This window comes from Salvelinus namaycush, chromosome 23 (genome assembly GCF_016432855.1).
Source record: "Salvelinus namaycush isolate Seneca chromosome 23, SaNama_1.0, whole genome shotgun sequence".
Lineage (NCBI taxonomy): Eukaryota > Metazoa > Chordata > Actinopteri > Salmoniformes > Salmonidae > Salvelinus > Salvelinus namaycush.
This window is the reverse complement of record NC_052329.1, coordinates 10,076,393-10,095,215: the sequence shown is the minus strand read 5'-3', so window position 1 is coordinate 10,095,215 and position 18,823 is coordinate 10,076,393. Positions and strand designations below refer to the sequence as shown.

At 42.7% G+C, this 18,823-nt stretch overlaps 1 protein-coding gene across 2 annotated transcripts; it reads right to left on the bottom strand.

Annotated features, from left to right (window-relative positions):
• Window positions 1-1,781: 1,781 nt before the first annotated feature.
• LOC120018064 (cyclin-L1-like) lies at window positions 1,782-17,736 on the bottom strand. 2 transcript variants are annotated; one of them, XM_038961026.1, is made up of 11 exons: window positions 17,414-17,736; window positions 16,900-16,974; window positions 16,483-16,595; window positions 12,934-13,057; window positions 12,572-12,636; window positions 10,273-10,372; window positions 7,964-8,068; window positions 4,756-4,897; window positions 4,462-4,573; window positions 4,234-4,320; window positions 1,782-2,734 (listed from the first exon to the last, which is right to left on the bottom strand). In XM_038961026.1, the coding sequence occupies exons 1-11, from the start codon at window positions 17,651-17,653 to the stop codon at window positions 2,263-2,265; spliced, it is 1,635 nt and encodes a 544-aa protein (XP_038816954.1). In that variant the 5' UTR covers window positions 17,654-17,736; the 3' UTR covers window positions 1,782-2,262. The 2 variants fall into 2 exon arrangements, with proteins under 2 accessions (XP_038816954.1, XP_038816955.1); XM_038961027.1 differs by having other exon boundaries at window positions 12,934-13,054.
• Window positions 17,737-18,823: the final 1,087 nt, after the last annotated feature.

Sequence of the window (18,823 nt, the reverse complement as noted above, 5' to 3'; positions counted from 1 at the left end):
TTTAATAAACCGTCCATTCGTAAACTCAATCCTCTGTCTGGACAGTCGTTCTTTTATGATCTAGTCAGGTCATTACAATATCAATGCAATGAAAAGTATTTACCCCAGAGGAGAAATTACTTCCAATGTTAAAGTGGTAGCAATGCCTGATGATTAGCAGCCTGATTATGTGATAACAGATAACATTAACAGAATGTGAAGGGCAGCTTTTCACACTTCGATCATGAAGACACCAGTCCTAGATGCCAGTAGAAGAGAAGGCCTGCTAGACTTAAAAGGATAGTTGTCATGCCAAGCTGGGGCCTGAGGACTTGGCCTGTGTTTAAACAGGCCCCATTTTGGATACATTCATACAAGCTGCCCAATTTCTGATATTTTTCCAATAATTTGTATTTTGACTAGGGATGCACGATATATCGGAATCAGACGATATTAGCTAAAAATGCCAACGCCGGCCCCATGTCTAGTTTAACGCCGATGTGCAAAACCGATGCCAAAGCTGACGTGTATGCCTATATGAACGTAGGTAGAAGACGTAATGCCACGAAAAATACAGAGCTACACTAGAAAAGCAGAAAAATACAAAGCGCCCACTTCCAACAACTGTCGAGCAGTCATTTGAAAGAGAAAACTTCAGATACTCAAAAGGCGAAATCCATTAAAAACACCTAATTGATGGAATTCATTGCCCAACCGTTCTGTCGTGGATGACGTTGGCTTTCGTTGACTGGTCGAGCACCGGTACACACTACCAAGTAGGCGCTATTTTTCAGATGTTGCTCTACCGGAGTTACACAGTATTGTTGAAACACACATCCATGAGCTACTTGCTATGGGCGTCACTGCTATTAGCTTCACGACTGACATTTGGACCAGTGATGTCATCCCCATGAGCATGCTGAGTCTGACAGCACAGTGGGTCGACAAGGATTTCGTACTGAGGAAAGCCGTATTGCTCAAGACTGTGCTGATTCTCAAACCGCTGCTGCCATTTCAATGGCATTTGAGAACATGTTTGAAACATTCGCTCCATTCGAACAACTGACTCAAGAAATGAGCTCAACTGCGTTTACAGTAGAAAGTGAAGCCTTCTGTCACGGCACTGAAACGCCTGCTCAACAAAACTGCCGACATACCGTACGGTTGAAACTCTATTAGAGGCTGTGAACAAGCGACTCGGTGGCATTCTCTCTGAGCCTCCATTGTGTCGCCACCATACTCGATGCTGGGTACAAGGACCGCTACCTTGATGCAGACATGGTTTACATGAAACGTTACAAAGCTGGACAAGATGGAAAAGGACTGTGACAGTGCGCAACGAGGAAGAGGCGCCACGGACAGACAGAGCTGAAACTTGTATGATGAAATTGTGGTTGAGAATTAACAAAACAGCAAGTGAAAGAAATAGGTTTTGATTGTTTTATTGGTAAATGGGGACATGTAAATGGCAACAAAATAACTTTTTAGTCAATGTGTGTTTCAACTATTTAACTGTACTAGAATGCTTAAAAGATGCAAAAAAAAATGTATATCGGAATTGGGGGGTTTTTCGGCAAGGAAAATATTGTATATTGGTATCGTGCAAAAATGTAGTATCGAGTCATCCCTACTTTTGACCAATCACATCAGATCTTTTCACATCAGAGCTGATCTGATTGGTCAGAAGACCAATTAGAGGAAAAAGATCAGAATTGGTCTCCCTGTGTGAACGCAGCCTACAGCAGGTTGCAGCTTTTCATGACCTGTAGTCGAGTGTTACAAAAGAGAAGTGGAGAGTCAAATTGTCATTGTCTTTTTTTTTATTAAGTAAAAATTAGACATGAACACGTGCAGACTAAAAACCAGTGTAACAAATTCACCACGATCCTAAAAAGGTTCTGAAATCAAGAGTCTGCATTCAGCTGTAAAAAGATACAGCCTGTTTCTAGAGAAGCCCAGTAGTCCTTTGCAATCTGTACAGCACACTGCTTTAGATGAAACAAACAGAACTCGGTAGTCACTTCCTTCAGTCCACAAAGTCTTGAGGTCTTTCCTGAATTATTATTTTGTTTGTTGTCGCATTCATTCCTTCTTCCACTGAAGAGTCGCTTTTATAAATCAAAGCGTTGTCACTAAATCAGCAGTTTTAACCATCTTTACACTGTAAATATGTTGTCTCCAAGTCCAGCATTTACATGTCAATTAAAACAGGTTTGAAAAGGAGGATTGTGGGAAAGCAGAACACAAAACTGCATTAAGGAGTGGACTCCTCCTGCCCCTGGTTCAGCGGCGATGATGTCCGTGCCCTGAGTGTCCACCACTGCTGCTGCTATGGCGTTTGGTCTTGTGGGTGTGCGCCCTTTCTCGCTCTCGGTCGTACGACCTGGACCGCTCCCTCCTGTCTCCACGGTGATGTCCTCCCCCAGCCCCACCTCTCTCGTGCTTGTGCTTCTTGGCCGAAGAGAGGTCCGACGTACTGCGGTCTCTGTCCCGCTCCCTCCCCCTCTCCCGTTCCCTCTCTCCCTTGCTGGCAGAGCGCGACCTGGACCTCTTCCTCTTGTGAGCCCCTCCACCGCTGCTGCTATGACGACTCGATGGCTTGGGGTCGATGTTGCCATGGTGGCCGGGCTTTGGCTTGAGGTGTGGGAGGAGGAGGGGCGAGGACGGGTGGCGTCGGGGTGAGGGGCTGCGGCTGTGAGACCGACTGCGAGAACGAGAACTGTAGGTCCCAGAACGACTTCGCCGGCTGTTGTAACTGAAGAGAGTAAAGAAAAGAGTTAAGTTTTCAGTTGAATATTACTACATGCGAGTGTGACACTGGTTGTAAAATACTGGCTGTAAAGTACCGCAGTAAACGGGCTGTAAAGTACCGCAGTAAACGGGCTGTAAACGGGCTGTAAAGTACCGCAGTAAACGGGCTGTAAAGTACCGCAGTAAACGGGCTGTAAAGTACCGCAGTAAACGGGCTGTAAACGGGCTGTAAAGTACCGCAGTAAACGGGCTGTAAAGTACCGCAGTAAACGGGCTGTAAAGTACCGCAGTAAACGGGCTGTAAAGTACCGCAGTAAACGGGCTGTAAAGTACCGCAGTAAACGGGCTGTAAAGTACCGCAGTAAACGGGCTGTAAAGTACCGCAGTAAACGGGCTGTAAAGTACCGCAGTAAACGGGCTGTAAAGTACCGCAGTAAACGGGCTGTAAAGTACCGCAGTAAACGGGCTGTAAAGTACCGCAGTAAACGGGCTGTAAAGTACCGCAGTAAACGGGCTGTAAAGTACCGCAGTAAACGGGCTGTAAAGTACCGCAGTAAACGGGCTGTAAAGTACCGCAGTAAACGGGCTGTAAAGTACCGCAGTAAACGGGCTGTAAAGTACCGCAGTAAACGGGCTGTAAAGTACCGCAGTAAACGGGCTGTAAAGTACCGCAGTAAACGGGCTGTAAAGTACCGCAGTAAACGGGCTGTAAAGTACCGCAGTAAACGGGCTGTAAAGTACCGCAGTAAACGGGCTGTAAAGTACCGCAGTAAACGGGCTGTAAAGTACCGCAGTAAACGGGCTGTAAAGTACCGCAGTAAACGGGCTGTAAAGTACCGCAGTAAACGGGCTGTAAAGTACCGCAGTAAACGGGCTGTAAAGTACCGCAGTAAACGGGCTGTAAAGTACCGCAGTAAACGGGCTGTAAAGTACCGCAGTAAACTGGCTGTAAAGTACCGCAGTAAACGGGCTGTAAAGTACCGCAGTAAACTGGCTGTAAAGTATCGCAGTAAACGGGCTGTAAAGTACCGCAGTAAACGGGCTGTAAAGTACCGCAGTAAACGGGCTGTAAAGTACCGCAGTAAACGGGCTGTAAAGTACCGCAGTAAACTGGCTGTAAAGTACCGCAGTAAACGGTCTGTAAAGTACCGCAGTAAACTGGCTGTAAAGTATCGCAGTAAACGGGCTGTAAAGTACCGCAGTAAACGGGCTGTAAAGTACCGCAGTAAACGGGCTGTAAAGTACCGCAGTAAACGGGCTGTAAAGTACCGCAGTAAACGGGCTGTAAAGTACCGCAGTAAACGGGCTGTAAAGTACCGCAGTAAACGGGCTGTAAAGTACCGCAGTAAACGGGCTGTAAAGTACCGCAGTAAACGGGCTGTAAAGTACCGCAGTAAACTGGCTGTAAAGTATCGCAGTAAACGGGCTGTAAAGTATCGCAGTAAACGGGCTGTAAAGTACCGCAGTAAAGCAGACATAATGAATGAAGTACTAAAGTCTTACTGTCTGCGTGGGGAGCGTGATCGCGAGCGAGTTCTGGAACGAGATCCACTCCTGCTGTTCCTCCCAATCTTAGCCTCCTTCCTCAGCCTGACAGAGAGAAAGGAGAGATGAAACGTTCCATTTCCATTAGGGGTGTTTGCTTAAAATGAGAAAATATAGCCCTTTTCTTCCAAAACGAAAGGCCCTGCTGTGTTTAAGAGTAGTTAAAGAGCTGTGTGTGTTCCTCACCCGTTGTGTGGGCTCTTGGAGCCCTGGGCTCTGCTGTCTGGCTCTTTCTTTACAGGTTTGAGGGCCTGGGGGTTGGGCGATTTATCTTCCACCTTCACTATGTTGGGAGAACCTGGGGAACATATAACATGTCTTTAGACTGTGTGGTCCCAATTTAGAAATGGAATATTATTGTACTACTGTGTTAATAAAAAGAAAAAGGTACTTATCTATGATGACTTGACCACTTATTTAAATTGGACAGCTACGGTCAACTCGGGCCTTAAATTGACAGCTATGGAAAAGTAAACTCACAGGGTTTGGATCCGGGCGAGAAGCCTCCCAGGTTGGACAGAGCTGGGGTCCCATCAGGGTTTAACCCTTTAGCCTTCAGCTTGGCCTCCTGCAGAGACATCTTCCTCTTCTCCACCTCCTTCTCCAGGTGGTCATAGTCCGGCTGGTCGAGAGAGAGACAGAGAGGGGTTAACTTCTCTAGGGTAGGGGGCAGCATTCGGAATTTTGGATGAAAAGCATGCCCAAATTAAACTGCCTGCTTCTCCGGCCCAGAAGATATGATATGCATATAACTGGTAGATTTGGATAGAAAACACTCTAAAGTTTCCAAAACTGTTAAAATAGTGTCTGTGAGTATAACAGAACTGATTTGGCAGGCGAAAACCTGAGAAATCTATTTGGGAAGTAGTTTTTTGTGTGTGGGTTTTGTAGTTTTCTGTTTAATGCCATTACAGTATCCATTGACTTAGGACTCAAATTGCAGTTCCTATGCCTTCCACTAGATGTCAACCGTCTTTAGAAATTGTTTCAGGCTTGTATTCTGAAAAATGAGGAAGTAAGAGCAGTCTGAATGAGTGGTCCCTAAAGTGTCACAGAGCTTTTTCATGCGCGAGACCGAGAGAGTGCCTTTCTTGTTTACCTTTTATATTGACGACGATATTGTCCGGTTGAAATATTATCGATTATTTAGGCTAAAAACAACCTGCGGATTGAATATAAACATCGTTTGACATGTTTCTATGAACTTTACAGATACAATTTGGATTTTTTTCTGCCTGTTGACTGCGTTTGAGGTTGTGGATTACTGAAGAAAACGCGAACAAAACTGAGGTTTTTGGATATAAAGAGACTTTATCGAACAAAAGGAACATTTATTGAGTAAATTAATGTCCGCTGAGTGCAACCATAAGAAGATCATCAAAGGTAAGGGATTAATTTTATTTATATTTCTGACTTGTGTAACTGTTCTACTTGGCTGGTTACTGTTTGTTGAGTTGAGTTTGAGTTTATTTTTACAGGGACAGTGCACATTAATCAACGTTTCAGTAAAAGTGCCGGTTTTAGCCAGCCGGCTAATTTTCAACCGCAGTCCCTGGGCAGGTAATGTAATGATTTGTCTGCTGGGCTATGTTCTCAAATAAACGTAAGGTATGCTTTCGCCGTAAAGCATTTTAAAAATCTGACACCGTGGTTGGATTCACAAGAAGTTAATCTTTAAACCTATGTAAAATATGTTTTGTTTTCTGAATTTTTATAATGAGTATTTCTGTATTTGAATTTGGCGCCCAGCAGTTTCACTGGCTGTTGAAGAGATCTCACGTACCCAAGAGAGGTTAACCTGTTAAGGCTAGGGGGTGCTGTTGTCACTATTTATGGAAATCGTGTAATTTTTGAAACGGCTTCCTACAAACTTCTTGATCGTACAATATGCATATTATTATTATTATTGGATAGAAAACAGTCTATAGTTTCTATAGCCGTTGAAATTTTGTCTCTAAGTGGAACAGAACTCATTCTACAGCAATTTCCCTGACATGGAGTCAGATTTCACACATTTTGGCCCCTGTTCTGGAGTCAGTTTTAAGGCCACTGTTATTCCTATTAGTATACGGACACTGCTTACGTCTTCCCCTGGATGCCTTTACGTGATGACGCTTTGAATGGTATCGATTGCCCAATCACAGCCACTATAAATGAAAAAATCCTGTAGGTAGGACCTCTTTTCTAGGTGCGTCATGCGCGCGGAGGATACCGACCTACTGTTTTTCCTAGCATTAGTGTAGCCTGTTATATTTCTCCGGTCATATTTTTACTCGTTATAGGAGTTAAAAACATCATAAGGTAGTTAATTTAAAGCGTTTTATAGCAATTTATATCCGTTTAGTGCGATTTTGGGACATTTATTTCTGAGCCACTGTGAATCTCTGGGCACCGTTCCAGTTCATGCCGAACGCAATGTGCGTTTCTGCATGGCAAGAGGACAGCTTTCGACCAAAAGACGATTAGACCCAAGAAAGGATTCTTTGCCCAAGATTCTGATGGAAGAACAGCTCAAAGTAGGAACAATTTATTATGATAAATCGTGTTTCTGTCGAAAAATGTTAGTGGCTTAGGACGCCATCTTTTTTGACGTAGCTTCGCTTGGCGCAAACTGTATTGAAAAGTAAGGATAATTTAAAAAATGTAATTCCGCGATTGTATTAAGAATTAAATTGTCTATCAATCGCTGTCCACCCTATATTTTTTAGTCACGTTTATGAGTATTTATGTATACGACTAGATCACTGTCTAATATGGCGCACGGCATTTTCTGACCAGCTCGGCTACTTTTCTCATTGTATAACCACGATTTTGGTGGCTAAATATCCACATTTTCGAACAAACTGTATATGTATGTTGTAATATGATGTTACAGGAGTGTCATCTGAAGAATTCTGAGAAGGTTAGTGAAAAAATTAATATCTTTTGGCGATGTTTACGTTATCGCTCTCTTTGGCTAGAATCAATGCTGGGGTAACGTTTGCATATGTGGTATGCTAATATAACGATTTATTGTGTTTTCGCTGTAAGACACTTAGAAAATCTGAAATATTGTCTGTATTCACAGGATCTGTGTCTTTCGATTAGTGTATGCTGTGTATTTTTACGAAATGTTTTATGATTAGAAATTAGGTAAGACACGTTGCTCTATCTATTTATTCTAGTCGATTTGTGACGGTGGGTGCAATTGTAAACTGTGATATCTACCTGAAATATTCACATTTTTCTAACAAAACCTATCCTATACCATAAATATGTTATCAGACTGTCATCTGAGGAGGTTTTTTCTTGGTTAGTGGCTATCAATATCTTAGTTTAGCCGAATTGGTGATAGCTAGTGGTGTTGGTGGACAAAGAAAAAATGGTCTCTTTTGCTAAGGTGTTTACCTAATAGATTTACATATTGTGTCTTCCCTGTAAAACATTTTAAAAATCGGACATGTTGGCTGGATTCACACGATCTGTATCTTTCATTAGCTGTATTGGACTTGTTAATGTGTGAAAGTTAAATATTTAAAAAAAAAATTTTTTTTGAATTTCGCGCCCTGGCTTTTCAGTGGGGGGGGGGGGGGGGTGCCGCTAGCGGCACCCCAGTCCTAGACAGGTTAAGAAGGTACTGTGTGGTGGATTATGTTACAGCAGGAGGATGTATGGAGGGTTGCTAGAAGGTTCAGGGGATGATACGTACCTTCTTCCTGGTGTAGAGTTTGAGTGTGGTGATACAGATATCCTTGATCTCCTCCTCTGTGGCTCCAAACAGCAGGTACCAGTGAGGTCTGGATGGGAGAGGCATCTACAGACACACAGCACTTAGTTAATGGTGGTAAGCGTTGGATTACGAACCGAAAGGTTGCAAGATCGAATCCCTGAGCTGACAGGGTAAAAAGCTGTCGTTCTGCCCCCTTTAAAAAAAATTGTTTCACCTTTATTCACCCTGAACAAGGCAGTTAACCCACTGTTCCTAGGCCGTCATTGAATATAAGAATTTGTTCTTAACTGACTGGCCTAGTTAACTTCTTGTCAATAGGGGGGGCGCTGTTTTCACTTTGGAAAAAATCGTGCCCAAATTAAACTGCCTCGTACTCTATTCTAGATCATACAATATGCATATTATAATTACTACTATTGGATAGAAAACACTGAAGTTTCTAAAACGGTTTGAATTATATCTGTGAGTAAAACAACTCATTTGGCAGCAAACTTCCATACAGGAAGTGAAAAATCTGAAAACGAGGCTCTGTTTCAGGGCCTGCCTATTCAACTGGCTTTTATTTATCGATATGTATGCACTTCATACGCCTTCCACTAGATGTCAACAGGCAGTGGAAGGTGGAATGGGGTGTCTAGCTTGATCTGAGGTCGAATAAGAGCTTTTGGAGTGACAGGTCCAGTATTTTCTTTGTCTTCGAAGGCGCGCGGGGGAGCTCGACATTGTCTTCTGAAAAGCGTTCGGTATACAAGGCGAATATCTCCGGGTCTGATTTTATTTGATACATATGATAATAACATCATAAAGTAGGTTTTCAACCGAGTTTTATGTAGGTTTTTTCAACCGAGTTTTATCAGTTTATTCAACGTTTATTGGGACTTTTGGAGTTTTCCGTTCTTTGCGCCAAGAGAGGATGGGAATGTTAGCAACCTTGGCTAGCATTGTGGCGCGAATTCGACAGAAGAAATGGACATTCTAAAACCAAACAACGATTTATTCTGGAGCAAGGACTCCTTGTACAACATTCTGATGGAAGCTCAGCAAAAGTAAGAAAAAATTGATGATGTTATTTCGTATTTCTGTGTAAAATATTGACTCCTATTCTCCGCCGTGTTGGTGAGTGCTGTCTCACAATAACGCAAGCTGTATGTTATGGTAAAGTTATTTTTAAAAATCTAACACAGCGGTTGCATTAAGAACCAGTGTATCTTTCATTTGCCATACAACAAGTATTTTTATGTAAAGTTTATGATGCGTTCTTTGGTCAGATTAGGTGAGTGTCCAAAATATCTCCGGAGATTCTGGTGAATCGTTGCTACGTATTCACAATGTATAACCAGGATTTGTAGCTATAAATATGCACATTTTCGAACAAAACATAAATGTATTGTATAACATGATGTTATAAGACTGTCATCTGATGAAGTTGTCCAAAGGTTAGTGATTAATTTTATATCTATTGCTGGTTTTTGCGAAAGCTACCTTTGCGGTGAATAAATGCGTTTGTGTGTTTGACTATTGTGGTAAGCTAATATAATTCTATATTGTGTTTTCGCTGTAAAACACTTAAAAATCGGAAATATTGGCTGGATTCACAAGATGTTTATCTTTCATTTGCTGTACACCATGTATTTTTCATAAATGTTTTATGATGAGTATTTATGTATTTCACGTTGCTCTCTAATTATTCTGGCTGCTTTGGTGCTATTTTTGATGGTGGCTGCAATGTAAAACTATGATTTATACCTCAAATATGCACATTTTCGAACAAAACAAATGTATTGTATAACATGTTATAAGACTGTCATCTGATGAAGTTGTTTCTTGGTTAGTGACTCATTTTATCTCTATTTTGTCGGTTTTGTGAAAGCTACCTATGCGGTGGAAACATGGTGAAAATATGCGGTTGTGTGTTTGGCTATTGTGGTTAGCTAATAGAAATAGTGTTTTCGCTGTAAAACATTTTAAAAAATCGGAAATGATGGCTGGATTCACAAGATGTTTATCTTTCATTTGCTGTATTGGACTTGTGATTTCATGAAAATTATATGATATCCCTGTCCCGTTAGGCTAGGCTAGTCAGCTTTTTTGATGAGGAGGATCCCGGATCCGGGAGAGAGAAGCGGTAGAGGTTAAATAAAGGTAAAATAAAATAAAAAATGATACAAAATGTGGTCATTCACCAGGATGGGTAGGGAACGCTGGTTAAGAGACTCATCCTGTTACAGGAGAGATGTTGGGGGAAAAGTGGAAGACTAGAGATGGGGAGAAGACCAATCCAACGGTACCTGCAGAGCTCTGGCAGCCAGGTAGATGCAGGCACAGGCGATAGTTTCAGCTTGGAACCTCACAAACACATTGGTCCTGAGGCTGTCATTCATGTAGTTCCTACAAGACACAAGCAACATACAGAAACATAGCACCATCTCCTCCCAAACAGCCCATATCACAATGGTCTGGGCAGTCACCAGCTGGTTCTCAACAGCTACAGGGGTGCAGGTTTGTTCCAGCTTGACCATTAAATACTTGAACCATGTGTTAGTGCTGGGGTGAAACAAAAGCCTGCAAACTGTAGCTCTAGAGGACCACAGTTGGTGACCACACCAATAAAGACAGTTATTAATCTGAAATAGTAATAGGCTAACGGTATGGAGACTCTAGTTTATCTTTGTCCTGCTACCTCTCTCTCTCTCTCTCTCAGGTGCATCCATGTTGGTGTTGAGCTGGACATGCAGCGTCACAGATGAAAGCTTGTACACAGGACGGTGCAGACGGGGCTAGAGCCCACAGCTCCTTACCGTAACAATATGATGTCCAAAGAAATTAAAACCACTCAAGTACTATTTCAGAGGTGGACATGCGTCCTACTATTCAAAATGTCTTTAGAAAGTGCACATGCAAACTGAAGGTGAATGCAGAGCAGACCGAGGTGATCAGAGATATACTGCAGCCCTTTAGTAGAATGCAGCCATAGAGGCAACAACTCATCTCTTGGCTGAGAGGAGAGATGGAAGATTCCCTTAACCACAGCTCAAGGATGAGATTGGACAGGTCAGACAAGAGCTGTGGGATGGGATGGCATGCTGCACTCTAGTTAAGATATCATCTCTATGTAGCTTTCAACTTGAACTCCCATCAAAAGGCCTACACAATGCTGTTATGTCAGATAACAGGGTTGAAGTTGTGTTTAAAGTGGGATTCTAATTGCAGCTAGTTGTCGGAGTTTCAGTGACCCTGACAAGGCTATAGCTCAGGCAAGACATGGAAACATCTGACCGACAGACAATGGACATTTCTGACTGATGGTTTTGCCATCTAGCGAGCAGTCAGACAGACAAACTGAAACAGAAAGATGGGCGGGGTTGACAGAACAGAACACTGCTGGTAGAACCCCTACCCACCCAAAACATGTCCCCTTCAGGATTTAATGGAAGCTGGAGCTGATATGCAAAACCTAGCTTTACTGACAACTAAAAATAAACACATTGAAATCTAAACTGGGCTTCTCTGAATAGTCTGACTACATTTAGCCACTCCGAGCCAGTCCTGGAGTGTGACTGGCATAGGGCGGCGCACAATTGGCCCAGCGTTGTCCGTGTTAAGGGAGGCTTTGGCCAGGGTAGGCAGTCATTGAATTTGTTCTTAACTGACTTGCCTAGTTAAATAAAAGGTTCAATAAATTTAAAAAAAGTTGTCTGTCATATGATTTCAGATCAATCAAACAATATTCAGAAAACCAGCTCACACAGGGGTCCCCCAGAACAGGCTTCCCTAGACTTGCTGAGGGTTTGAACTTTGGACTGGTGGACTACTGATAGATTACTGCAAAAAGTGGCCAGTGGATATTGATGGGTGGCGAGACAGGTCCTTGGAGACAAAGCCTGAGCAGGATCAGCCTGTAAGACATGCCTGGAGACCACGTCAGTTTGGGAAAATCAAATAGACAGTTCAACAGTACACTTTAACTACTGCATCAAAAAGGCATACCCAGAAAACGGTTGAGTCAAAAAAAATACTTCAGGATATGTTTACTTCAAATCTAGAGCAAGTAAACTAGAAAAAAATTAAAGTAGAATGCAATAGTTAACTATATAGCTATCTAGAAAAAAATTATACAAATTTAACCTAGGAAGCAAAACCCCAAAAATACAAATCCTTCTGGACACCCCAAGAGAAAACAAGACGATGTCGGCAGTTGGGAAAGGCCCGCCCCCTTCAGTGAATCTCGGCAGAGAGCTCTCACTGGATTGGCTGTCTCCGAGAAGGGCAGCCAGCCAATGGGGGCGCTCCTGAGGTCATGTGGTTGGAGGAGCAGAGTTCAGAGGTTCTTTATGAGACTTACCAGCATGGACTACCCTTTAATCAAAGAGTAGAGAGAAAGGACAAAGTTAAACTGAGTTCCCTGGGCACCAGAATCATAGACTAGAAATAGCCATGCATGGACAAGAGGAAAACAAACAGGTCTCAATAAGACACTAATGAATCCATCAGAGAATAGAGGTTACAGAGGGTGGAGGCAGACTGTAATACAGCAGGTGTTTGTGACGTAGGGCACTGGGTTAGTTAGGGTACAGGCCATGTACTTACCAGGCGGTCTGGACCAGAGTCTGGTTCTTCTCACATTCCAGGACTTGCAGGTACATGACGATGATCTGGAAGAAGACAGTTGATATTATGCAATAATCAACACGGTTTCACAATCCCCAGGTGTGGCAGAATGCCAACCACCAGCCTGTACTGAGAAGAGAATGTTCTAGAACACCACAACTACAGCTGTCATGTGCGTCACACAAACTATCACAGCCTTAATTGTAGTAGTGTTAGTGTAGTCTAATAGGTTGGCCTAATGCTAGTATTGAGAAATGTAGTTGTGACTTGAGAAAGAATAGCAGCGGCTGGGTCTACAGTTGAACTGTATGTGTATTCTGAGCGATGTAACTGGGACTCACCTTGTGCGGATGCTTGACGTGTACACAGAAGCCCAGCTCCTTCAGGATTCTCCGCTCAGCTTTGATCACTTGGTTTTTGGTATTAATGTAGTTCTGATCAAGAATCAATGAACTTGCACTCCTGCTTTACAAAAGAATGAAAATAACCAAAAATGTTTCCCCCCCCTCAAAAAACAGAAAGAAAGCACCCTTCTGCTTTCTTTGACTGGTTCTCTTTCCCCCTTCAACCAACTAAAAGCAACAGGCCCAAATGGTTTATTTTTAGGGGGTTTGACTCCTGTGATTTCAGTGGAAGCTTTTGAGTTACACTGAACCATGTCTACCTCAAGTCACCATGGATCACAGCTTTCACAGAAACATCACCAAACCAGATGGTAAAAACCTGGACTACCCGTTCAGTTCTTCCCCTTGTAATGGAATAACCTGGACTACCCGTTCAGTTCTTCCCCTTGTAATGGAATAACCCGGACTACCCGTTCAGTTCTTCCCCTTGTAATGGAATAACCTGGACTACCCGTTCAGTTCTTCCCCTTGTAATGGAATAACCTGGACTACCCGTTCAGTTCTTCCCCTTGTAATGGAATAACCTGGACTACCCGTTCAGTTCTTCCCCTTGTAATGGAATAACCTGGACTACCCGTTCAGTTCTTCCCCTTGTAATGGAATAACCCGGACTACCCGTTCAGTTCTTCCCCTTGTAATGGAATAACCCGGACTACCCGTTCAGTTCTTCCCCTTGTAATGGAATAACCCGGACTACCCGTTCAGTTCTTCCCCTTGTAATGGAATAACCCGGACTACCCGTTTAGTTATTCCCCTTGTAATGGAATAACCCGGACTACCCGTTCAGTTCTTCCCCTTGTAATGGAATAACCCGGACTACCCGTTCAGTTCTTCCCCTTGTAATGGAATAACCCGGACTACCCGTTTAGTTATTCCCCTTGTAATGGAATAACCCGGACTACCCGTTTAGTTATTCCCCTTGTAATGGAATAACCCGGACTACCCGTTTAGTTATTCCCCTTGTAATGGAATAACCCGGACTACCCGTTTAGTTATTCCCCTTGTAATGGAATAACCCGGACTACCCGTTTAGTTATTCCCCTTGTAATGGAATAACCCGGACTACCCGTTTAGTTATTCCCCTTGTAATGGAATAACCCGGACTACCCGTTTAGTTATTCCCCTTGTAATGGAATAACCCGGACTACCCGTTTAGTTATTCCCCTTGTAATGGAATAACCTGGACTACCCTGACTTCAGTCACAGTCACCCAACTAAGAAGCCTTACAAGCAAAACATGCACTTTCACCATGTTATGGAAAGAAAATACTTCAGGTACGGCCTACATTACGATTACTTACAAAACACGTACTTAAAACACTATTTGTAAGGAAATGGACTAACGGATTTTGGTCATCACCGTCTATAGACTCATATTGTGTGTAAAAACAGATGTTGATGTATACTTTACTTAACCAGGAAGTCACATTGAGATCGCCATCTCTTTTTCAAGTGAACCCTGATTACAGAAAGCGCTACACTAGGAAGTAAAGGACCCCATCATCTCTGTTAACCCAGATAAATAAAAACCAGTGCACTAACGCAGCACACATCTCACGATCCATTCAAAACGGGCAGATCAGTCTACAGGAGATTAAGGTCGCCACATCAGAAATGCAAGAGTGGTAGCATTTTTATATGGTCCTCTGATATGACAAGGTAGCAACATGACCGTACCCATCTAGTCCTCTGATATGACAAGGTAGCAACATGACCGTACCCATCTAGTCCTCTGATATGACAAGGTAGCAGCATGACCGTACCCATCTAGTCCTCTGATATGACAAGGTAGCAACATGGCCGTACCCATCTAGTCCTCTGATATGACAAGGTAGCAGCATGACGTACCCATCTAGTCCTCTGATATGACAAGGTAGCAACATGACCGTACCCATCTAGTCCTCTGATATGACAAGGTAGCAACATGACCGTACCCATCTAGTCCTCTGATATGACAAGGTAGGAACATGACCGTACCCATCTAGTCCTCTGATATGACAAGGTAGCAGCATGACGTACCCATCTAGTCCTCTGATATGACAAGGTAGCAACATGACCGTACCCATCTAGTCCTCTGATATGACAAGGTAGCAACATGACCGTACCCATCTAGTCCTCTGATATGACAAGGTAGCAACATGACCGTACCCATCTAGTCCTCTGATATGACAAGGTAGCAGCATGACGTACCCATCTTGTCCTCTGATATGACATGGGAGTAACAGAACTTAATACATTTTCTAACTGAACAGTTAGCAGATCAAACATGACCAAAGTTGCTATTAAAACGTGCATGTCATGGCAGTCTACATTGTCTTTACAAAAGCAAGTTTGTATTTACTAATTTCCTTACTTCAGTGGTAGTCTAGCCAGGATGACATGAACAGTTAATGTTTCCAAGCTACTACACAAGCTGCAGATGTAATGGGTTATATCTACTCCAAACCCTGACTGTTCAGTTTAGCATACCATGGTAAATTTCCAAGACAAAAACGGTTTCCTCCAAACAAACCTCTAAAAAGAGCCTGGAAAGCCCTGCTTATGTCCATCAATTACAGGTGATGTATTCTCATTAAAACTCAACCCACCCACCTCTTAAATGTATTACATCTCCTCAATATTAAATCTAGATAGGAAACTAATGCATGTGAACAATTGTGCAAATGTTCTAAGGGGGAAAAGAAAAAAAGTGATATTTCTGTAAAAGCCATGAATGCCATTTGGTGAATGAGGGAGGTTGCTCTGTAGTACACACAGTATGTAGTGTTGAGCTACGTTACCAGAGGGTCCGCAAACACCAAAAGCTTAGACTGAGACAAAGGAGTCCAAGGCTCCCAGCCTAGGACCTGCGGCCAACCTGTCCTCCCCGATCCCAGTGCACCGCAGTGACTCACACCACGGGCGTCTCCCAGGGGAGGGGGGGGTGACACCTCGCTCATGGTTGTCATGCCGACTGCTTCATCTCTACGTACCATTCCACATCACCCAGGCTTTGGTAAATGTAGCTGGTCGCTGTTAGTTGGTTGCAAGGGAAAAGAGAACCCAAGTTAATACCACAGCCTTAGAATTGGAACTGAACAGATTATTCTGGTCAAAGACACACTTGTCTAGCAGTGTGTCCTGTCTTCTGGTGCCTAGTAGTTCTCTCTTGGCAACCAACAGTTTAGGTTAGAGGTGCTAATGTATCACCTTTCACTGATCTACTTGTCTATGTATGTAGCTGTGAATATAATGTTGTAACTACCATTGATCAGAGATGAGGAAACTGAAACGTTTTAGAGTATGGTTTAGAGAGCATGGATCAACAGAAGGGCATTTTTTCACATTCATACATCAGAGCATCATCATACAAGATACGTAAAACATAGTTACTAATTAATATAATGCAAGATGAATATACTTGCATTTTTCACAAATGGTTAACATACAATTAAAAGAGATGTAAGAGCGACAGAAACAAAGGATAGTTTCTATATGGATGCTTACCTTTTGCCTCTATGACTCTGTTTTAAATGGTGAAAAACATTGATGACGTCTCTGAATCGTCGTGGCGCTTCCTCGATCTTGGAAGCCAAGTTGACACAGGCCATTGCAACAATCTGGGGACACAAGAATAACAAGGTTTACAGTATGTTGCTAGATGTGGTTAGCTAGCAAAACACTAACATTACTCTGAGGCGTTGCAATGATAACGTCACCTAAAGTGACTAGCTAGCTGCAATGACTATGAAATTGTTTCAAAAACAGGCCTGGTTACGTGCCACAAACCAGTTACGCTACTGTAAATTACAATATGGCCGCCAACGTAAACGCTCTCTACACACACACACACACCACCCGGTGCCGTTGCTAAACTAGCTAATGTTGTACTGCTAATTTTCCGAGAAAGACAACTTGGCTTACCTCAAAACTGTGTTTGACAAATGATTTTGAGTAGAAAAAACGATGAAAAAGAACTTGACCCGTAGCCATTGCCACCTGTAATGTAAAGAACAATAAATTAATACGACAGTTCTATGTAACGTTAAATGGAATTCAAAAATAGATATCCGCCATTTTGTTCTTGTCATCCCACCGCCACGGATGTCATCCCGCTGTCGTTAGTAAAGCGCAGCACGCGTTTAAATCAACGACTTATTCAAATAAGTTACATTTGTGACTGATAATTGCGCTAAATAATACCGTTATACACATGATTCGACAAATTTACCAAATTAGATTATGCTAATAAATAAGTTAGTTAGCTAACTAGCTAGCTGTGAGCTAACGTTAGCCTTGGCTTGGGCATTTCCCGGCCTTGCTTGGCCTTATTTTGACGGGTTATATAAACAAAGATGCGAGTTATTAAACAACACCAGCTATAGTACTCCTGTTTTCTATAAGATGACGGTACTGGATGTTTATTTTGAATGTTTACCTGTGGCAAGCGTAGAAGAATACCAGCCGATTGAATTAGCTCGCAACCCAGGATACGGAGGTCGGTCTCTGTGTGCAGGTCGAGGCCATCGAGCATAGACGGGGTTGGCTGAAGCCTTTCCTCTGGTATAAGAGAGTTGCTGATAGTGAGGTAAACTTCAGAATAAACTCTGTCACCGATAAGGATCCCATCACTGTTCGTGGATGTGTTAGGGACAGCGGAGAGGGGACCAGCGGCCATCTTCGTCACAAATGAAAGCAGTAAACGACACAACAACGCGGCAGAGACAGCTTCAACCACCGAGGAAAGGAAGGAGCAGAGCAAATCGATGACGTCAGCGCACGGTCGAACTACGAACAGTGTACATACGCGGGACTTTATGTGACAATAAGTAAATAGTTCCAAGCAATCATACATTTTGCTGAAGTGCCTTTACGGCTTTTTTACACGATAGGCTATACTATTGGTCATATAATTGTGAATACATTTTGATATATAATACCATGGGAATGGGTGATGCAAGGGACAATTAGCAAGCTTTTGGGAACTGTCTGGAATTTCCCAATGACGATAATTCTGGGAACTCTTTCTTTGTACAGCGTTGGAACATATCCATCCGCCGTCATACACTGCAACGATGTATCAAAAGGCAGCAGGTCTGAGACTTCCGTCCCTTTCCTTGCATGATAGCAGTCAGACAGAACAGTGCTTCCGCTTAGCGCTCTCACCAGTGAATCCTGTGTGGTTCTTAGTGAATAAACTGCAGTAGAACCACAAATTGAAACGTCTTTGTTAGAACATTTGACGTGCGGGTAGTCAGTTCTAGAGTCGTTCCATGTAATTTCAGCAAGCCATGACACCCACCATCTCAGATTGTTTTGAAATTGTTGATGTAGTTAGTAACAGATATGATTTGCATTCCTGAAACATTTAGTTGAAATATACTTTTATCTCTGAACAATGAAGCTAATTGATAGCACCCAAATTGGCCATTTTAATTTATAGGATTCAGATAATATTCAATAAATATAATACCTAACATCCGGTTTGGATCAAACTTCTTGCTACCAATGAGTAAGACATGAGGAATCCCCCCCCCCCCCCCCCCCCCCCCCCCCCCTACATTTCAAAAGCTACCTACAGACCCCCACACCTCATGCCAATCCAACCCCAGCAACCAGTATCAGTTCTCTATGTTAGACAAGTAGTATGAAGTTAAAGCTGGGAATATTGCTTCTCCATACTATGTAATGTATTCCCTGTAAATCTGGTGATGTTTTTTCATCCCTGTTCAGAGAAATTAGTCACTGAAGTTGCTGCATTATTTTGACCACTAAATTAGTCACTGAAGTTGCTGCATTATTTTGACCACTAAATTAGTCACTGAAGTTGCTTGTACGTTTTGACCAC